The following is a 20,147-nucleotide window of genomic DNA, read 5'->3' as shown; positions in this document are numbered from 1 at the left end:
GACCATGGATTTCCATCGTGAGTCGTTTGCGTCGCCACTTCCCCGTCTCCAAAATGTTTGTATGCATGGGTCAGAGTTTGCTTGGAAATACCCACATTTTCCCGTCAAGTTTGTTTTTATAAATCCCAACCATTGCGTGAGAATTGGCGTACGCACGTTTCAGGCCCCGTTTTGTGCGTAAGCAACAGTTATAAATGAGACCCCAGGCCAGGTCAAAGACTCTGGGTGAATACCACACATCAGGATGGAGTCCTACAACTTCTGGAAGTTTACGGAGAAACAGATCCCACATCCGGGTCATATCACATCAGGCAAATTTAAGAGCCCCATTCAAAATGGACCTATAATCGACAGTCACAGAATTTATCATGTTGTAGCGAAAACCCAGAGAAAATCCTACTTTTCAACTGGTGCTAGATTTAAGCAGGCATCAGCCTTTTTATAGCTGAGATCAAGTAAAATAGAACAAACAATTCCACAAAGAAAACAGGAGGAGAAACAAAGGGAGAAGGGCAAAACCGAGAGCCAACTTTCCTATCCCTAAAACCCAGAGTGAAAAATAATGTGAATAAATTCGGGGCACACACCCATAACTAGGTTATGTGGTTAACAGGATCAATCTAGGTGTATAGGTAGGTGAATGTGACAATACAATGTAAGATATGGAGCTAAGCCTCTAGCCCACAATCCTGAGACACAACTGCCTCAAAACTAGTAAAGTACGAACAACTCAAACTGTTAATAATCACGAGTGATGTCACACAGTGGCTTTTGAAAGCTTTCCTGCTAAAATGCTGACTTGTGCTTGGTGACCATCCGGTGTTGGAAAACAGGTGGTGAAGGGCATCGTGGGCGGTCTAGCGGTGGCATCCTCTGAGGGAATCCCCTGGAGAGGCGGATGACATCATACACGACCGCATGGTCACACAGGACAGTCATGGAAGAAAACTCAAAACCTGCAACAGGGTGAGCTGAGAAAATACTACATTTGTGGGTCTCTCTCCCAGCTTGCCGGTGATTCCCAAGGCATTCTGGGTACGCCTAGGGTTGAAGGGAGGGTGTTAAAACGGAAACCAAAACTGATGTCTGTTAGAAGCTGTACATTTTTTGTGTAGAATTTTACATGTGTACCCTCTTGGTCTCCTGCAGCAACAACTTCCTGTGTGTTTGCCGCATAGGGCAGGAGGTCCTGCTTGCTCACTTTATGAGCTGGGAGAAACCCAGAAGCCATCTTGTAAACAGCCGATTAAATGAAAAGAGATTGTGAGAAATTGCATACCTGACCAGGAGGAGCCATAAACTTTAATAAGAAGGGAAACATTTGGAGTGAGGCTCTGCTGAGTATATTTGCAGCTAGGGAATTCCCCCTTACCACTCCACCCTATCAATGCTCAAGGCTGCTTGAAAACCTCAGGCTGGTACTGTGGAGGCAGAGAGAAAAAATTCCATGTCTCACAGTTTTATTTATCAGGTGATAAACTGGACGTGGGCCTCACTGCTCCAAAACCCAGCTGGATGTTTTCAGCCTGAGAAATGGAATGCAAAGTCTGGAGGAAGGTATTGTCAGTTGCGAGCATAGTGAGAGCTTATATGCCACATACATATACAACCTGGTAACATTAACTTGACAGCTTGAATAAGTGAGACAACCACAAACAAGAGCTGCTTTTGCTTTACTTTATATTTGCAACAAAGGCATGGCAACGTGTTTTCATTTGGTGGTAGACACAGGGCAAGACACAGCCATTGGTTGTTCTCTTAGACAGATGATATTGCTTGGTATACATTTAGAACACAAAGTGTCACACATGGCATACAGAACCGGCAGCACATAGAGAAAGAAAACCAGAAAAGACTGTTGATTCAAACAAGGAGGAGTCACCTCTCCACATTAGCATTGTGTATAAACGGAGCGGGGCAAAGGAGTAGGGGGCATGAGACTCTGATTTATATACTCATTCCTTTATGGCGCTGTTCAGACAGAGCGTTAACATGCATCTTGGGTGATTCAATTACAAGAGGACAGCTCTAAGTGCAGTAGTTAACACAACCAAGATGGTCTGAGACACGTGGCTTTATTCTTTTAGCAGTCTGAACATGAAGGTGCCCTCGGCCACATTAACAGGCCATCTCTTCCGCTGGTGTCTTTCCACTGTGTATGCAGAGGAACGAAAACATACAGGCGCTGGCCATGATGTCTGAATAAAAAAGAAGCCCATAAGCATGTATAACAAGCTTGTCAAACATCTTGGGCCACTTGTCTATACTATCTTGATCTCTTCTTCTTTTCAATTTCACGCACACTCGGCACAGAAAGTGCATTGCTGCTTCCAACATGTTAAAATCATATTTTAATATATTTGGTCTTTGCTTAATTGTATGTATTTGCATAGCGAACAGGCAAGTGTCACTGGAGACATGTGGAAACACATTATAATACCAGGGCTAAACAGAGTCTTTAGCACACACTCAGCTGTATGCAAGAAAACTGATCTGCAGGCAAGCCTCGTCTGCACAATCCATTCTGTCCATTTGATCAAAGGTTGGGGAGCGTGGGGGTGGGGATTGATGTGTGTGAGCATGGCATCCTCATAAATGGTGAGTGCATTGTGAAAGAAGAATTGCTGAAGAAGACACAGGGGACATGTCCCTGTCTTCATTACAAACTAATATTGGAAACAACAAAGAGAAATTCGCTGTCATTATTTTATCTGCTTTGACTTCTTTCATGTTTTAACCATGCTTCCTTATAGCAATTATAACACTGTAATGTTAAAGTTCATCAGTATCAGAGCTCTGGGATGTCACTAAAATGAAGTCATAAGATAAGTCCGTTCAGTTAACTAATTGGGTAACCCTGTTTGCGTTTGCAGTAATCTGTCTGTGCTACCAAATAAAATTGATGGCCGGACCTGAGGCCTGTACTACGAAGCGAGCTCAACATACCCTGGATATCTTTTCGTAATCTGTCTTGATTTAATTTAACAAAATCCTGTCAGTCTAAGCCGCCACACGAAGATGGTTTCAACTCATTAAGTCCACCCAGGCTGTGATATTAGAAAAATATGAGGAGTTATACAGACTAAAAGAAACAAAGTCACAATTGCTAAATGCATGGAGAGAAGCTGGCTAAGAATCTTAACTTGACACACTTATTTCATAGGATAAACTTAAAGGGAAGGACATAAATGTAAAACTATGATGGATTATCCCACTGCTAACACACCCAGTACATCAATATCAATAACTCCCACAAGTAAAGAAATGTTAATCAATGCAGACAGTATGTGGTACTGTGAGCACATTGTTGTGTTGTTTATATATAGTAGTTTGTACAGTGCACCAACAACACCAAGGCAATTTCCTGTATGTGCAAATATACATAGAAATAAAAATAATACTGATTCTGATTCTGATTCTGATTCTGATTGCTAGGTGTCCGGTTGGTTATGTTTGTCTCCAGCAGCTGACAAAGGTTTATCATTCCTTCTGATGAGAAACTATATCTTTCATAAAGAAAGGATATTTCCGGTCTCTGAAGACCCTTGTCCCCCTCAGAAACTCTCCAACAATCCGCACACCGACCTCCACGCGATCCTGTTTTTTTATTTGCTCCATGGGATCCCCCAAGAACAGTGATGTCAAGTGTTTCAAGTAATTGATTGGTCAGTGGGCGAGGACTTTTTCTGCTTGATCTCTTATTTCCAAATTAACCTGCTTCAGAGCAGTTTGGCCGCTCAGTATAAGTTACCATGGTGATTTACTCTCATAAGAATTAAACGAGCTTCGTAGGACTGAACCTGAATAAGTGAAATCCTGATTCGTAGTACATGCCACAGAAGTCCCACTATTTATTTGCATTATGTAAATATAGTATAGTTTTTAGTATACAATAATATATAGCTATTATGATATTTTCAGTGCTTGTTGAAATTCGCTTTACAGTACAGTGAATGTAAAACTGTACTGTAAAGCGCTTTGAGTTGTCATCAAGACTAGAAAAGCGCTATATAATACAAAACCATTCACCATTAACAATATTATTTATTTGCCTTAAATTAATATTTTATATAAAATGTCAATATTTGTATCTATTAGGTTTATAAAGCAGATTCATTTAAGAAAGCCTGCGTAGGAAGTTATAGTTGTTGAAAACGTATTTTATAAGAACAATAGTGTGTTGCAAACTATATTAAATGTTATTTTCTGCTGAAAAGATTCTGAACAGAACGGGACAATGTTGTTACCTGACAGAGGAAACACTCATAGACAAAACAATTGAACTGTTATTACATGAATGACAGATATGCACCTGAAAATAATGCCTGGGCCCATGGCAATGACAATTTGCCCATAAGAAGACTGCATTATTATTATCCAAAGAGTCCATGAAAACAGTCATCACAGTTAAGAGATAGACAATGTAATCATGTTCCCGGGCATCAGCAATTCACTTGAGCCAGTTTCAGACATGTCATCTGGAGGAGTCTGCAAAAGTGGGTCCAGACAATCTCATTCACACATGAACAACACAGCAGGAGATTCTCACATTCACAACAACACAGAAATCTTCAGAGTGTTCAGGTGAGGGGTGGTGCAGCAGGCAAAGACAGGATGTAAAATAAGAATTACACTGCAGAGATAACATGTTTTGTCGACACCTTAATCACCAAAAGCTCTCAACATCTTCGTCTGTGTCTTCTACGTGTATGGCACCGCTTTTTTATCCTGAGATATTTGTTTACCTTTAGTTTTTTTTCTTTTGTGTCTGTCACGTGTTGGAAATATCAACACGCCCACTCGCTTGAAAAATACCACAGAGGATCTCCTGCTATGTTCTCATATTGGCTGCTTCAGACATTCTACTGTCTTTTACGAGGAGACTGGAAGGAGAAAGTCTGCAGACTGTCCGGAGGCTCTCACTCTGAAATTTGCATTCACACATAGTGCCCGTTCAGAGATGTAAGGAGGTTCTCCAGAGATCATTGCATGTCTCAGAGCAGCTCTGGTGACTTCAATGTTATCTCACCTGATTCTGTATGAATAACAGCCAAACATAAGACAATTAGACCCAAACATTAATAAACCAGAATCACCCTTTCATGATCATTACTTCTTATAGACTTAAAAACCAACAATGACATTATTCTGCATAATTATTAAGATGTAACATACTGTACATCGCTGCCATGCATTGCATTTGGAGTATGGGACCTCAGCTGAGGAAAGGTCCCTTTTTTCAAATACTACTCGTATTTATTAAGAGCTGTCAGCACTTTATGGGCTCAGGGGTCCAGGTAGTTTGGTTAAAAAATGATTGCACAGTGAAAACAATCCTCCATAAATTGACATCCTTACTGTATATCACTTCTTCATTTGGTTGTGCACATTGTGTCCTGGAAACTGGCAAACACATTTCGGCATCAATATATAAGTTCATTGCTTTGCTGGCAACCCAAACTCAAGTAAAAAGTCTTTACAGCCTGTAGGATCTGTATATTGCTCATGTCCTTCAATTCTATAAACATCTGCCACATTCAGCCAAACAAAAAATATACTCTGTGTTCCACGGAAGAATAAGAACATGCTCATGTTTTGGATAATCCTCGTGGGAAATACTCCAAACGGTCCAGGGCTCAGTTTCTCTCTGCCTCACGCAGAATTTAAAAACAAACGGTGCAATGTCTGAATCCAGGGTAAAATATGATTACTCCATCACTGAAAAGGTCCAGAGCCAAAGCTCCTATCCCACTGTGAACACTGCTGCTCTAACTGGTCCAGCAGCTTGTCTACTGAGTCCTCTTTGTTCTCTAGCTTCAGGTATCGCCTGCCAATACCCAGGTCTAAACGAGGCCAGCTTTGGTGAGTCTGCTCCTCCACAGCATCAACAACATGTCCCAGGATGTTCACACAAACCTGTGAACCAGCCTCTCCCATCAAGGCTACAGGCTGGTTTAATTGACCCTCCTCTCTGGGTGTGTGGAGACTTTCCTGGATGCGCACACCAGCTTGGGCTATATGAGGGTTAGTCCTGTAGCTCATACTATGGCAACGCCTCGGCTGGGCAGCTGGAATATCCACCTCGTCCACACCCAGGGTGGACATGGAACTAGCAGACACCAGGCAGTTGCTGAGCTTGACAAGTGGGGAAGCCGGTACATTGAAGTTGCCTCTCTGCTCAGCACCAGACTGTATGTTTAAGTGTGTCTGACTGGAATTATATGAGTTGGAGTGGGAGTACTGGAAGGAAGGCGGCGGCTCTGATTCCTGGTGGTGGAGGGCTTCTGTCTGGAGAACAGCTTGCTGGTAGATGCCCTCCACGCTGTCCTCAAGTTCTCTGGGATGTCTGGTCTGGAGCAGGGGCTCAGAGCTGGCCAGCTGCTGCAGACAGAGGATGTTGAGATGGGCAGCTGGCAAACTGCTCACCCACTGGTAATGTTTCGTCATTGAGTTGGCTGCTGCTATTTCTTGAAGGTCGGCTGAGGGCACAGCTGCAGACACAGAGCAGATAACACTCCGCATCTGGGACAGCAGCATCTTAGTCTCTCTGTCCCTGTTCTCATACAGGACCGTGTTGGCACATATGAGGATGAAGAGTCCAACCCCCATGATGACAGGCCCCAACAGCTTCATCCGTTCATTGTGGATGAGGCTGGCTGTGGACATGAGACCCTTAGCTCCCAGACTCCATCCTGAAGTCTGTGACTCAGAGATGCTTTCACCATCTGTTGCTCCCAGGATGGATGATCTTGATATCCTGTAGGGCCAGTAACCCGCCACAGCCAGGGCAGTTCCGACAACCACTACAATGACCCCCAGCACCAGGAAGGCTCCAGGCAGGGAACGGATTCGAAGCTTGCCTCGGATCACCCTATCTTTTTTCTTTCTGCCACATAAGGTGAAGCGAAACTTCCGCCGCCCAGATGGGGAAGTTGGCTTGACACCTCCGGCCTTCTGGGACATCATAGCACAGGTCAGTCAGGAACTCTCACTCCAGGTCACACCCTGTCAGAGGACTTGAGGAGTGAGGATATGTTAAGGGTGAATGCAGCTATAGCAGTGTATATGCATCCATTAATTAAATGTGCACAATACATCAGTCAGCTGTACTTTTTAAATATCACTTTAGTAGATCACAAAAATGTGATATGTAGGTGAATCATGGCATGATTACAAGTACATGCTATTTAAAAGTATTAATTAATGGAGAGGTATGACCAAATTTGAAGCCACTATGTTTGACCATAGTTTGAACATTTCTGACCTTTGGCCACTGGTGGCGGTACCAGTAGCAGTACAAGAAAAGTATTTTGATGATTATTCAATGAGTAAAACAGGAGGAGCTTGAGAGCACAAGCTGGACAATATCTTTACTGAGGGGGAGTCTGTGCCTCTAATGCAAGAAGTCGCTTACAAACAGATATATTATTAGCCTGCACTGCACATCTTTATTACCACAAAATGATATCTTTCACTTTAGAGAGATCCAGCCCCAACATCTCTGAATGATGATAAGAATGTTTTCTAAAGCTACAAAACATCAAGATTGAGGTGGCAACTGTGACATTTATAACTTACCAATGGCCGAATGTCTAAAACCTGGATTAAAACGCTGCATGATCTTTTGCTCATTTCCTTTTGGTCTTTGTTTCTCTTGTTGTATCTTGACTCTGTGGATAGGGAGCGTTTGTTTGCAGCTGTGTAATGGCTCTGACTGGATATCAGAGCACTTTGAATAGTTTTTAAGAAAACCTACGTCACGGAATCTGGTCTGTTAAACATGTATTCCTTAAGACTTTTTAACAGAAGGTTATGTTACAAGTAATTAATGTAATTATATATTATTATAATTATTATAATTATTATAATTATTATTATTATTATTATGTAATTAGTAGAGGGATGTCAGATATATTTGAAATGGATTTTGAAGGTCATCAAATTCTAAACCCTCTAGTCTTACTGGAAAAGAGCAGATAACTTGCGTAGTTTCTGCAACACTGACATAGAAGCATACATACACATTTTACGGTCGGCTGTATATCAAATATTTCCTTTCTGAAATGTAATCCCTTTTAACATCTCGACAGATTGGATATTACACATGGATGTCTATAAATCCAGACATATTTAGTCTTGCCATAGCTTACTTTGGCCACCCATTAGTCGATGGTTGTTTACCATGTTCCAAACCTTCTAAGTCTGAGGGAGTTTGTAAATTTAAAGAGCTTGAAGAGCTCTCACATGATTATAAAAAAAGCAGAATGAAATTGAAAAACAGCCTCTAACACTCCCACTGCAGTTCCATATATCCTGAGCATTTGACAGTGAGAGTAAAATGCTGTCACCAAGCCAACTGTCAGACACCTCACAGCATTGTCACTTCTTCTTATTGTGCACAGATGGGGCTGGGTGCTCAAATATGCGTTTGCTTCTTTAGGTTTGATGGAGCACAACTCCACAGCATTCAAGCTTCAAAGATAAACTCTTCACCGTTTTTTTGATTTGTGAAAGTGTCATTCGTGAAAGTCATTACTTTTCTTCCTCCTGCAGTCAAACATCACAGCCACAGTGACACCGACATTCTGATGAGGAGGATTCTGCACAAATTGATGAAATACAGCCTATCCGACCATCTACCTATCTATCCTATCCGTCTGTCCTTCCGTCTATCAATTCAGCCATTCAGCCATGTGTCAGTTACTAATGGCTACCTGGTAACAGATCATTTCCAGCAAAGGGAAACAGAAACATCCTTGTTCAACCTGAAAACAAAATATGCAAAAGTGACAAATAAATCAGAGCTCCAAACATTTAAAATAAATCTTCATACTGCACTAATCACCATTCCATATTAAAATCTGAGCAGAAACTTGATATCAAACACTGCAGTTCCTCTCAGATCTACAGATCTTTTTAGCAACTTTCAGGTTGTTTCAGTATTTTACAGCATCAACACAGTGGTGTGGTGTTCAGCACCTGCACCTCACAGCAAGAAGGTTCTCCCTCTAACCCCCTGGCCTTTCTCCAGCTGCTGTCTTCTCCTGTCACAGGTTTAGTGGGTTAAGTTGTGCTTCCAACTTGCCTGGGAATGGTCTCTCTCATTTTTCAGATGACACTGGCTAAACACTCAACAAATGAAGCTGCAAGTTAAACAAGCCTAAGAACTTAACCTGCACATACTAAGTATTTCCCCAGACATTATGAGTGGCTTGCATGGTAAAGTCTGATCACAGAAACGATAGTGTTCGATGGCGATTAAAAAACATGCATTTGTTTCTCAGCTTGGAGCATCTCATGGGGAGTAATCTGCTCTGCTGCAGATTTCTCTCATCCTTACAGAATTATACTATCTAGTACAGAGTACTATAGTATCTCTTTAAAAATTAAAGTTTGACAAAATAATCCCAACTCATGTTCCATGTTCCAGGCTTTTTCCAGAGTGTAAAACCACATTTCGCTACTAGATCTTGACCCCTGGTTACATAACACCTTAGCAAACTCCCTCTGCTGATGATGAAGGTCATGACATTCAGCCAAAGGTTCCTGATACAAGCATGCAAAGATCAAGTTATGATTATTTTGTCAAACTACTATTCAGGGATGAATTTTCATGTTTAAATTAAATAACACAGACTTGCTCAGCATGGACTCCGAGTTTCCTACATGTCCTTGACAATAGAAAAGGACTTCCATGAACCTTTTGCTAATATGGTTGTAAGCAGCATTTCAGTATCTTTTCAACACAAACTGAATTATATCCAGTACAACATCAAAACCGATACTTTGATACTCCTTTCCTGGTCTGAATCATGTTTATTTATTATTTAATATTTATGTGTGTTTCATAGCTGAAACTATTTGTCAGTTGGTTTATTATTTGATTATCAGACAATTTAACAGCAAACCTTACCTATGTTATTAACTGTGTATGACTTTTTAATGTCAAATACCCAGTGGTTCCAGTTTCCCCTGCATTAACATCTATAATAATGAATAGAATATCTCTGGTTGGATAGAATAAGTCCCAAAACTCCAGGGTAAATATGTCACCTTGGGTTCTGGGAAATTATGACTCACATTTTTCACAATGTTAGCAAAAGTATTTGGCAGATTAACCAAGTGAAAGGGAACCCCAAATCCTACATTGCATGTTATTCAGGCAAATGTTTTGAACATTTAAGATATTAGACGACGATCGGAAATCTGCTCTAAAACACACATCAGACAGGTCTCTTATTACATTATTATAGACTGTGGTCTGTTGGATTGCAGATGAATTTACTAATTCATAGTGAACCGCATTCACCATTTCTGACACATGTTTCTATTGGTAAACTCTGCAAAATGCAGCAGGACTGCGTCTTCGTGCGGATACAGAACTGAAGCAGAAGGTGCTCAGACATCCAGGTTCACTGTGATATGATTTAATAACACGGCAGTAACCAGATTCACCAGAGAGCAGTGTGAGCTGCAAAAGCCTCAGTGTCGTGCCTGACACAGGACGCATGCCTTAAGTGTGTCATAGACACATCACACTGTTCGCCTGCTGTGTTCCAACCAGCAAAGGAAGCACATCACTCCTTGGAAGCCACAAGTTGTGCTTGATGATGTGTACAGACACTGGGGAGTATATGATGAGCTTGCAGGGTGTGGAGGGGTGGGACCATCTGTGATGCAAAGGCAACATGAAGCTGAACAAAAATAAAACCTCTTCATGCAATATGAATTAGAATGATCATTGGGAAGATGATTTAATAGATATATCAAGCGTTTTATAATTACCTTAACGACGGAGCTTAGCGACAGACAGGAGTATGTCTGGCTGTCTGTGCTGCTGCATTCCTCAACAACAACACACACCCGCACAGCACCATCCATACACAGTGTGGTTGGTGGAAGAAACACTGGAGCCAGAGGTGGCTGCAGCACTTTACCTGCTGGTTAAACCACCCAGTCTAACTTCTCTGGAACTCCCAGTCCAGTGGCAGCTGACTTCTGGGAACTTGCCTGCATGTCTCGGATCCTGTTGCAGCCTCTTAATAGTTTGAGGACACAGAACATCCTGATCGTTTGGGCTGAGGAGCCTCCAGAATGTGGACAGCTCAGCTGCTGTCTCTGTTCCAGAATATTTACAACAGGCAGAGGGCAGGAGGAGGAGCACGCAGTGTCTTCACCAACTCCTGAGGAACATCTGGCACAAAGCTCGTCTCACCATGAGGACAATAGAAGCCAGCAGAGCCCCGATGCTCCCTCCTCAGCGCTGCGCTCTGCGCTCTGTCTGCGGACCAGTGCAGTCAAGTGAGCAGCAGCCAACAAGCTCCAAAACACGGTGCCTTTCAAAATAAGAGTATCGCAGCGCCATAGAGCCAATGGCATGAACATAACCAAGTGTCTGCATTCTTGAGTAGACTAATGTCCAAAAATGTTTGAGGTATTTTAATCAAAAAGCAGCCTCGGGGAATATAGGAAAGTACCTTTACTCTTTAAGTGGTAAATGTATTTGAGAGTCACAGCTCTGCAACAAATACAACACACAGACACTGGATTTAATTAAGATAAAGGAGTCACAATAAACGGCCACTGTTTTTTGTCTCCACCTCGTGGGCGACAGCTGATGTCACATGGTGTAAAGTGACTAATTAAAGTCTAACAGCAGTGATACGTTATAAGCTCGATATTTATTCATTTTGATCTGTAGCTGTTCACATCTGACAGCAGACTATTTGGTTTAGGTGTGTGTGTGTGTGGGGGGGGGGGGGGGGGGGGGGCTTCATGGGTCATTGTGTTTAAGTGTAGTTGAACCAGTCTATCGATCTTTTTCAATGATAAAATTATAACTATTAGAAATAAAATCAACCATCTCCTGCCCTCAATTGGCACTAATACCCTACCAACAACAGAAATCTCAGAAACGGCTGAGAATCCTACCCATTATTTAGACAGTTCCTCTTTGATCATCCGTGATCAGTTTACCAAAATAAGCTCAGGTTCTAAACCAACAACCTGTAACTAGGCTGATGATGGATCCTTATAAGCAGCAGTGGACAATGACTGTGGACTATAGTGGCATCCGATTTGGATAGCGGTCATGATCTTGCTGGCTGCTCACCATAGACTTTGATTGCAGCAGGACTGCTTGATATATAGCATTGAAGTTATCCTTTAAACAATTTTACCCTCATCAATGCTGCTAAAACCTTTAATCTTGATGATGTTTTCCTACACTTGACATCTATTGCACTTCTGTCCGTCCTGGGAGAGGGATCCCTCACATGTGTCTCTCTCTGAGGTTTCTACGTATTTTTACCCTGTTAAAAGGGTTTTTAGTAGTTTTTCCTTACTCTTGTTGAGGGTTAAGGACAGAGGCTGTCACATCATGTTAAAGCCCTATGAGACGAATTGTGATTTGTGAATATGAGCTATACAAATAAAATTTGATTGATGATGATTGACCTTCAGGTCGCTTGGAGCGTGTTGAGCAGCCTCTCCATGTTTAATTTTGACTAGGGACAGAAAGCAGAACCTGTTCCAGACAACCTGAGGGGTCTGGATCGCTTTGACAGACAGTGAGCCAGTGTCAACATCTCACCACTGGATTGATATGATCCACTTGATGGAGGGGGAACTTGATCATTTTCAATGAACTGGAGCTCAATAATAAGCTTTTTCCTTCAAAATTTTTCACTTCTCCTTACAAGTGACCCCAAGTTTTCTTCTACAGTTCATATATTGTATATTCCCGAATACAACTCACCTGTCATGAAACCGTTGTAGGTCAGTTGGAGCCACCATGTTATTCCCTTGGCTTTTAATGTAATCCTGCCATGCCTCGTGATGTACAGTGCCTTGCATAAGTATTCACCCCCTTTGGACTTTTCTACATTTTGTCATGGTATAACCACAGATTAAAATTTATTTCATCGTGAGTTTATGTAATGGACCAACACAAAATAGTGCATCATTTGGAAGTGGGGGGAAATATTACATGGATTTCACAATTATTTACAAATAAAAATCTGAAAAGTGTTGAGTGCATATGTATTCACCCCCTTTACTGTGAAACCCCTAACAAAGATCTGGTGCGACCAATTGCATTCACAAGTCACATTTGCAAGTCACATAATTAGTAAATAGGGTCCACCTGTCTGCAATTTAATCTCAGTATAAATACACCTGTTCTGTGACGGACTCAGAGTTTGTTGGAGATCATTACTGAATAAACAGCATCATGAAGACCAAGGAGCTCACCAAACAGGTCAGGGATAAAGTTGTGGAGAAATATGAAGCAGGGTTAGGTTATAAAAAAATATCCAGAGCTTTGAACATCTCTCTGAGCACCATAAAATCCATCATAAGAAAATGGAAAGAATATGGCACAACCGCAAACCTACCAAGAGGAGGCCGTCCACCCAAACTGAAGAGTCGGACAAGGAGAAAATTAATCAGAGAAGCAACCAGGAGGCCCATGGTTACTCTGGAGGAGTTGCAGAGATCCACAGCTGAGGTGGGAGAATCTGTCCACAGGACAACTATAGGTCGTCTACTCCACAAATCTGGCCTTTATGGAAGAGTGGCAAGAAGAAAGCCATTGTTGAAAGGGATCCATAAAAAATCCCGTTTGGAGTTTGCCAGAAGCCATGTGGGAGACACAGCAAACATATGGAAGAAGGTGCTCTGGTCAGATGAGACCAAAATTGAACTTTTTGGCCTCAATGCAAACGCTATGTGTGGCGAAAACCCAACACTGCCCATCACCCTGAGCACACCATCCCAACAGTGAAACATGGTGGTGGTAGCATCATGCTGTGGGGATGCTTCTCTTCAGCAGGTACAGGGAAACTGGTCAGAATAGAGGGAAAGATGGATGGAGCCAAATACAGGGAAATCCTTGAAGAAAATCTGATGCAGTCTGCAAAAGACTTGAGACTGGGGCGGAGGTTCATCTTCCAGCAGGACAATGACCCTAAACATACAGCCAGAGCTACAAAGGAATGGTTTGGATTAAAGAATGTTAATGTCTTAAAATGGCCCAGTCAAAGCCCAGACCTCAATCCAATAGAGAATCTATGGCAACACTTGAAGATTGCGGTTCACAGACGGTCTCCATCCAATCTGACTGAGCTTCATCTTATTTGCCAAGAAGAATGGACAAACCTTTCCATCTCTAGATGTGCAAAGCTGGTAGAGACATACCCCAAAAGACTTGCAGCTGTAATTGCAGCGAAAGGGGGTTCTACCAAGTATTGACACAGGGGGGTGAATACTTATGCACCCAACAGATGTCAACTTTTTTGTTCTCATTATTGTTTGTGTCACAATAAAATTTATTTTGCACCTCCAAAGTACTATGCATGTTTTGTTGATCAAACGGGAAAAAGTTTATTTAAGTCTATTTGAATTCCAGTTAGTAACAGTACATAATGGGAAAAAGTCCAAGGGGGGGTGAATACTTATGCAAGGCACTGTATAATACATCTTTAGAGCAGTAATCACCGTGTCTCCTCTGATTAAAAACCTTCACTGCATACATTTCACTTTCCTGTTGCTTGGGAGTCTGATCCACTGTCTGTGGTCGTGCATCTTTTGGTTCTTGTACAGACATGTAGACAAGCACAACATTTTTTTTTTTTTACAATGCATCCTGAAATCTTTAACAATCTAAACTACAATTTTCATATACTTACTCAAACACATTACTCTGTGTGGAGATGGATTTAATCGTTTTCAGCGTACTGTATGTTTTGGTCTTTTGACCTTATCCCTGTAATATACCGTTATATATCAAAATCCATTCTTAATCTCATGATAAAATACATAATGCTGACCATAGTTCAGAATTGTTTCCATTCACTTGCACAGATGTGTACAGGGAGGGAATTTGAATATAACTAAATTCTTGAGTTTGACGCAGTCACAAACACATTTCATTTCACTTTGCCATGTTTTACTCCAGAAGCATCAAATAAATCAGTCGAGACATAAACCTTCTGTTATTTACATATGAAGACCTGGAAAAGTTGTTTAACATAAATAATGGGAATAATCTGAGAGATGATAGAATCACATTACATTTCTTTGTTTTGGGCTTTAATAAGAGATCAATCTCACAAATACTTCTGTTAAACAGATAAAAACATATGTGAGGTCAACTGGTTGTGTACAGGTATCAAAGTCAATAAATGGTCATTTTGGGGTTTTGTTTACATTCGTGTTGTTTAATTTCATAATACATGTTCTGTATCTGTCCTAATATCTTAGGACGTTTACCATAACACATTATCCTTTGGATTCAGTGTCCAGAACCATAAATAAATCACAAGTATTTATTGTAACTCAGGAATGTGTGTACACACTGCATTTGCACTGGTTTATACACTTTAATGAGATCTATTACCAATGCAAATTTGCACTGTGTCCTTAAGAAAATTATTTTTAGAGTCAACATTTCATTAGCTAAAGGAAATAAAACACCCGGGGAGGGTTAAGTCCAGAGAAGTGTTTCAGCTGTAAATGGGCTCTGGTAGGCTGGATGTCACATGTTCCTGTTCAACAGAGAGTTCAGCTGACTGCCAATGACACTCGATCAGAGCGTCATACAGCTCCTCACTGTGCTCCATGAACTTCCTGTTGGCCTCCACCACATCAAGCCCTGGACTGGGGTCTGCAACACAGGTGGATGGATGGTTACAAAGTGCAACGGTTTGGCCAACCCTGCTTGTTTTTTGTTAAATTGTTGACATTAAAAGAATAAAATACATGCCCTGCAGCAAAAAGGATTTCTTTAAATGTTAATTACTTGTTACTTTTAATTTCATGATAAAAAGGGGCCAAAGGAGCTTCAGCATAGTACTGAGTTAAGGGTAATTTAATCAGGGTTCATACACATTTTATGACTTTTCATGCCTTATTGCCAAATTTTCATGACCACACATTTCCTGAATCATTTATGTATCCAGTGGCATTAAAAACTTTAGGTATCCCTGGTCAAAATATATCTGTGAATACTGTATTGCTGAGCAATCTGTTTCCTTCAGCTTGCAGTCTTTATGCCATTCTAGGCTAACCAACACAACTCTCCAGATGTATGCAACACTGATGAATATCCATCTAAAATTCTCACCCTGTGAAATCCAGTACATAGATGTAAACTATTCCTTTGAGTATCTATTTTAAGAAAATAAATATTGTATTGTGGGGGCTGTTTGCTAAAAGGATTTCAGGTTATATAATCAGAATTATGCATGAAAAGCCTTGAAATTCTGGATTGATAAGATAAAACAGTGAGGAATGTCATGGAACTTGACAGACAACACAATCAGAAAACTAACAGATATATATGTAAATAATAGACAATAAACAGAAATCATTAGCAGCCCCAAATCCCAATCCAAACCTTCAAGTCCATCATCCTCCTCAACAGCTTCACTCTCCTAAAAAAAAGAAAGAATGAATACATAATGTTAGAATGACTCATGTCTGTTATTGATGACTAATGACCATGTGTGTTAACACAGAGAGAGCTCACCTGTGGTGGAGGATATTGTGTATAATCATACTGCTGCTGATAGTTGTAACCATACCCTCCTCCAGTCTGATCATAGCCCCAGGGGGAGTAATAGCCATTGTATGGCTGCTGCTGGTACTGGTTGTACTGGTCATAGTTGTTTCTGTAACTTGAGGTCGACTGCCATGATTTGTCTGAGTGTTGATTCGGCTGCTGCTGCTGTCGGTTCCTTAAACTCACAGAGGAGCAAGAGACACACAGATGAACTCCACCAAATAATTCTGCTTATGCTCCAGGCACAGACTATTCCACTGGCTTGAAAAAAAAGTAGGGAAGACTTGCAGAACAACTCACTTGTTAGCAGCCAGGCTCAGTCTCAGAGGTTTACTACCCAGTCCCATAGCACCCTGACACTCCTCTAACGCCCGCTTCTGCAGCCGCTCATCGGGGAACTGAACAAAGCCACAGCCCCTACAGGGAGAAACAGGCACAGGGTTATTACAGAGCTCCCCTGAAAACAACCAAATCTTCAGTTGACCTCCAAAGAACATTATCTTATAGCATTGCAAATGCTGCTATGACTAATCACATTAAGAAATAATATTTCCGTGTCCAGTCATCTGTAGACCTGGAGCACAGAGCCTGAAGACACAAAGCTGTCCAAAAGCTTCCAGTCTTGACAGGATCTGCACCAATTACATCCAACAATATATAGTATAATATAAAGCAGGGGTGCACGATATATATCGGAAATATATCATCAGCGCGATATCAATGTGCGCGAACGACGCATCGCAAAAGACTGCAAAAACTGCGATAAATGATGATCCATGCGCCACATATTTACGCTCTGCAGAGGATGGAGCCCTGTGACCCTAGATGATACTTGAAAGCCATTCAGTTCATTGATGGGTTTTCAGTCAACTCCTCCAACTAACTTTGACTGTGGAATCTTCTAGTGATCAAGTTTGTCCTGGGTCAGATTCATCAATATAGGCGGTTGATTATGTAAAAGAATTATGAAGCTTATTTATGATCCAAGGACCTGAGGGAAGTAACACACTTTTTTTTTTCTCTCTCTCTCTAAAAAGGTTATTCGTTTGTCACCACAATATCAACATTGATCATCACAAAATGAGTATTATAAACTATTAACAGGAAGAAACCTATAACAGAACCAGACTCAATGTGGGTGGCCGTCTGCCTGGACTGGTGGGTGTGAGCAGAGAAAAATGGGGAGAGAGAAGAGGTGGGAGGAAAGAGAGAGGGGACATTTTGACATGTTAATACTCACTTGGAGTTGCCCATGCTGTCCAGCACTACTTTCCCACCCCTGCAGGTAGGGTAGCGGTTGTAAAAGAACTCATAAAGCATCCCATCATCCACCTCGGGAGTTAGATCTCCCACGAACAGAGAATACAGCTGACTGACAAAAGAACAAACACAGGCTTAAATTACAGTCGACAATAATCATTACCTTCATTTAAATGGCACCTTTCAAAACAAAGACATAACGTGATTTACAGATGAAAAATTAAAGAAAAAAAATCAGCTTGAAAGCTAAGGAGTAGTGGGAATACCAGGAATAAATGTGGCTTAAGTGATGTTTTTTTTTTATACATATTAGTGTGGACGTAGCCTTAATTGACGTGGAAACTGCTTCTCTATTTGGACTCACCCGCTGTCTTGTTTCCCAAAGTTGGCTCTGTTTAACTTGAATCTTGTCGGCTGTAAGAGAGAGAGAGACAGAGAGAGAAACAGAGAGAGAGAGAAAGAGAGCGAGAGAGAGAGCAAGAGAGAGGTAAGTTCCCATAAGTGTCTCCATCAACCAGGATAAGAAAAATAACAGATACTGTGGATGAAAACTGCTCTTCATACCGGATTGGCTCCTGGTAAAGCTTTTCCATTGATTTTGCGGAGACACCTCTCAGCTGTGGCCTCATCTGTCATCTCCACAAAACAGTATCCTAGGGCACCCCTGGATGACAAACCACTTAAAAATCAGAATAAAATAACTGTAAAATGGACAGCTGCTTGTAGATAAATTCTCACCCCGTCATCTTGTTTCGTAAGATCCGCACATTGACCACCTGCTCCCCCATCGTGGAAAAGGCTCTGATGATAAACTTCTCATCCATGTAGGAATCCAGCTACAGCGCAACAGAAAAACCATAATGAAGCCAAGAGCTCAACGATCATTCAGTCAAGACAGAGGTTATCAGAGAACTGATCGAAACATCACTGTTGGAGATCATTTTCACATGTGGGAAACCAATTTTATATAGTAATCTATGGTATAAGGATGATATCCATTAAAAATAGATGTTTGACTATGAAACAGTTTTCACAAATCTAACAGGGCTCTGAAACAGTCTTGAGGTGTGTCCAAGCTGTTCTTGTCCAGGTTTAACACATCTTAATATAATGATGTTTCCTTTTCACCTAGAAAGACCTGGATAGAGAAAAAGGAGTAAAATCACACTTTTCCCAGGTTTCACATAAAATAAATATAATACAGATCTAATTAATGTTGTTGACCGATACAAGCGCAGAGAGGGTTGGACACGAAAGGTTTCCATATGTTTTACTGAACGTTTTCTATGAACTAGTCGTACTCTGGTGTAGGTGCTAATAGACTTTAGCACATCCTTCCCTGGAGGACAAGCTCTCCTTCCGCATAGGAGGTGAACTTAGGAAGTTTGCTTTACATATTACTTCACTATTGTGTTTACCAAACAAGCAGGATTAACCAGTAAGACACTGTATACTGAGAAACACGACGATGCTACGTTGCGTATCTGCTAAAGGAACAACGCGCAGGGCTAATGCGTACGCAGCTACCCCGGGCATTAAACATTAAACGAAATATCGAAACAATTTGGTGAACAACTCACGTTCCCCATCCATAACGTGCTCATGGTGCTGGCGAAAATGTAACAATAATAACGTGAATTTAAAGTGAACCCTGGACTGTGATTCACGCTGAAACTTCTACGATGCTCATAATAATGCTAGCTAACCAAGAGCGTGATGCTATACCAACACTTCTTCTTCGGGATAGCGCGAATGGGCGCTTCTTCTTCTGCTTATTTACGGCTTTATGGGCGGTGGGCAAACAACGTTTTTGCAAATTACCGCCATCAGCTGGTACGGAGTGTGGATATTTATTCAATTAGATTGCACAATTATCTAAATTATATTTGTTATTCTAAGATCATGAGAAAGTTTTCGATAACTATTTATTTTTTGAGTTGTTTTGTAGGATATCTCTTAAATCAAAACTTACTCAAATCTTGGCAAGGTTTACAATTAGCTGCATTCTTTCTTGCTCATATTTCAGCCAGTGGACTATGACATGAACTGTTTCCTCATACCCACAATAATCACATTTAAACCTCTGCTTTACTGAAGCATTGAGACCTTTACTCTCTAGGAAATATGACAACCTTTCTGTTATGATTCATTCTATGGTGTTGCATAAATGGGAAGTTACGGCAATCAAGGTCTCTTCAAATAGGAAGAAATACTACAGTATTGCCTCCAAAATGTGCGTTTTTGTATTCTTATTGTTTTCCTTTCTGCTTCCTGGGCCCTATTGTACTGGATCAGAGCATCCTGAGAATTCTTTTTTTTTTAAAGT

General features: G+C 41.1%; 2 protein-coding genes across 5 annotated transcripts; both read right to left on the bottom strand.

Annotated features, from left to right (window-relative positions):
* Positions 1–1,682: 1,682 nt before the first annotated feature.
* tmem200b (transmembrane protein 200B) lies at positions 1,683–11,273 on the bottom strand. Of its 2 annotated transcripts, none has more exons than XM_053447571.1 (2): positions 10,786–11,273; positions 1,683–7,016 (listed from the first exon to the last, which is right to left on the bottom strand). In XM_053447571.1, exon 2 carries the CDS (start codon positions 6,964–6,966, stop codon positions 5,716–5,718), a length of 1,251 nt encoding a protein of 416 aa, XP_053303546.1. In that variant the 5' UTR covers positions 6,967–7,016; positions 10,786–11,273; the 3' UTR covers positions 1,683–5,715. The 2 variants fall into 2 exon arrangements, with proteins under 2 accessions (XP_053303546.1, XP_053303547.1); XM_053447572.1 differs by lacking the exon at positions 10,786–11,273 and adding an exon at positions 8,980–10,753 and having other exon boundaries at positions 1,683–8,765.
* Positions 11,274–15,073: 3,800 nt separating this feature from the next.
* Positions 15,074–19,590, bottom strand: LOC128461941 (tRNA selenocysteine 1-associated protein 1). 3 transcript variants are annotated; one of them, XM_053447133.1, is made up of 9 exons: positions 19,402–19,590; positions 18,560–18,657; positions 18,386–18,500; positions 18,186–18,235; positions 17,802–17,933; positions 16,862–16,978; positions 16,529–16,742; positions 16,397–16,433; positions 15,074–15,664 (listed from the first exon to the last, which is right to left on the bottom strand). In XM_053447133.1, the coding sequence occupies exons 1-9, from the start codon at positions 19,423–19,425 to the stop codon at positions 15,504–15,506; spliced, it is 948 nt and encodes a 315-aa protein (XP_053303108.1). In that variant the 5' UTR covers positions 19,426–19,590; the 3' UTR covers positions 15,074–15,503. The 3 variants fall into 3 exon arrangements, with proteins under 3 accessions (XP_053303108.1, XP_053303109.1, XP_053303110.1); XM_053447134.1 differs by having other exon boundaries at positions 16,529–16,736; XM_053447135.1 differs by having other exon boundaries at positions 18,386–18,485.
* Between the last annotated feature and the right edge of the window lie 557 nt (positions 19,591–20,147).

Source organism: Pleuronectes platessa, chromosome 18, assembly GCF_947347685.1.
Source record: "Pleuronectes platessa chromosome 18, fPlePla1.1, whole genome shotgun sequence".
Lineage (NCBI taxonomy): Eukaryota > Metazoa > Chordata > Actinopteri > Pleuronectiformes > Pleuronectidae > Pleuronectes > Pleuronectes platessa.
The sequence above is the reverse complement of the archived record's forward strand: the minus strand, read 5'-3'. Positions and strand labels throughout refer to the sequence as shown.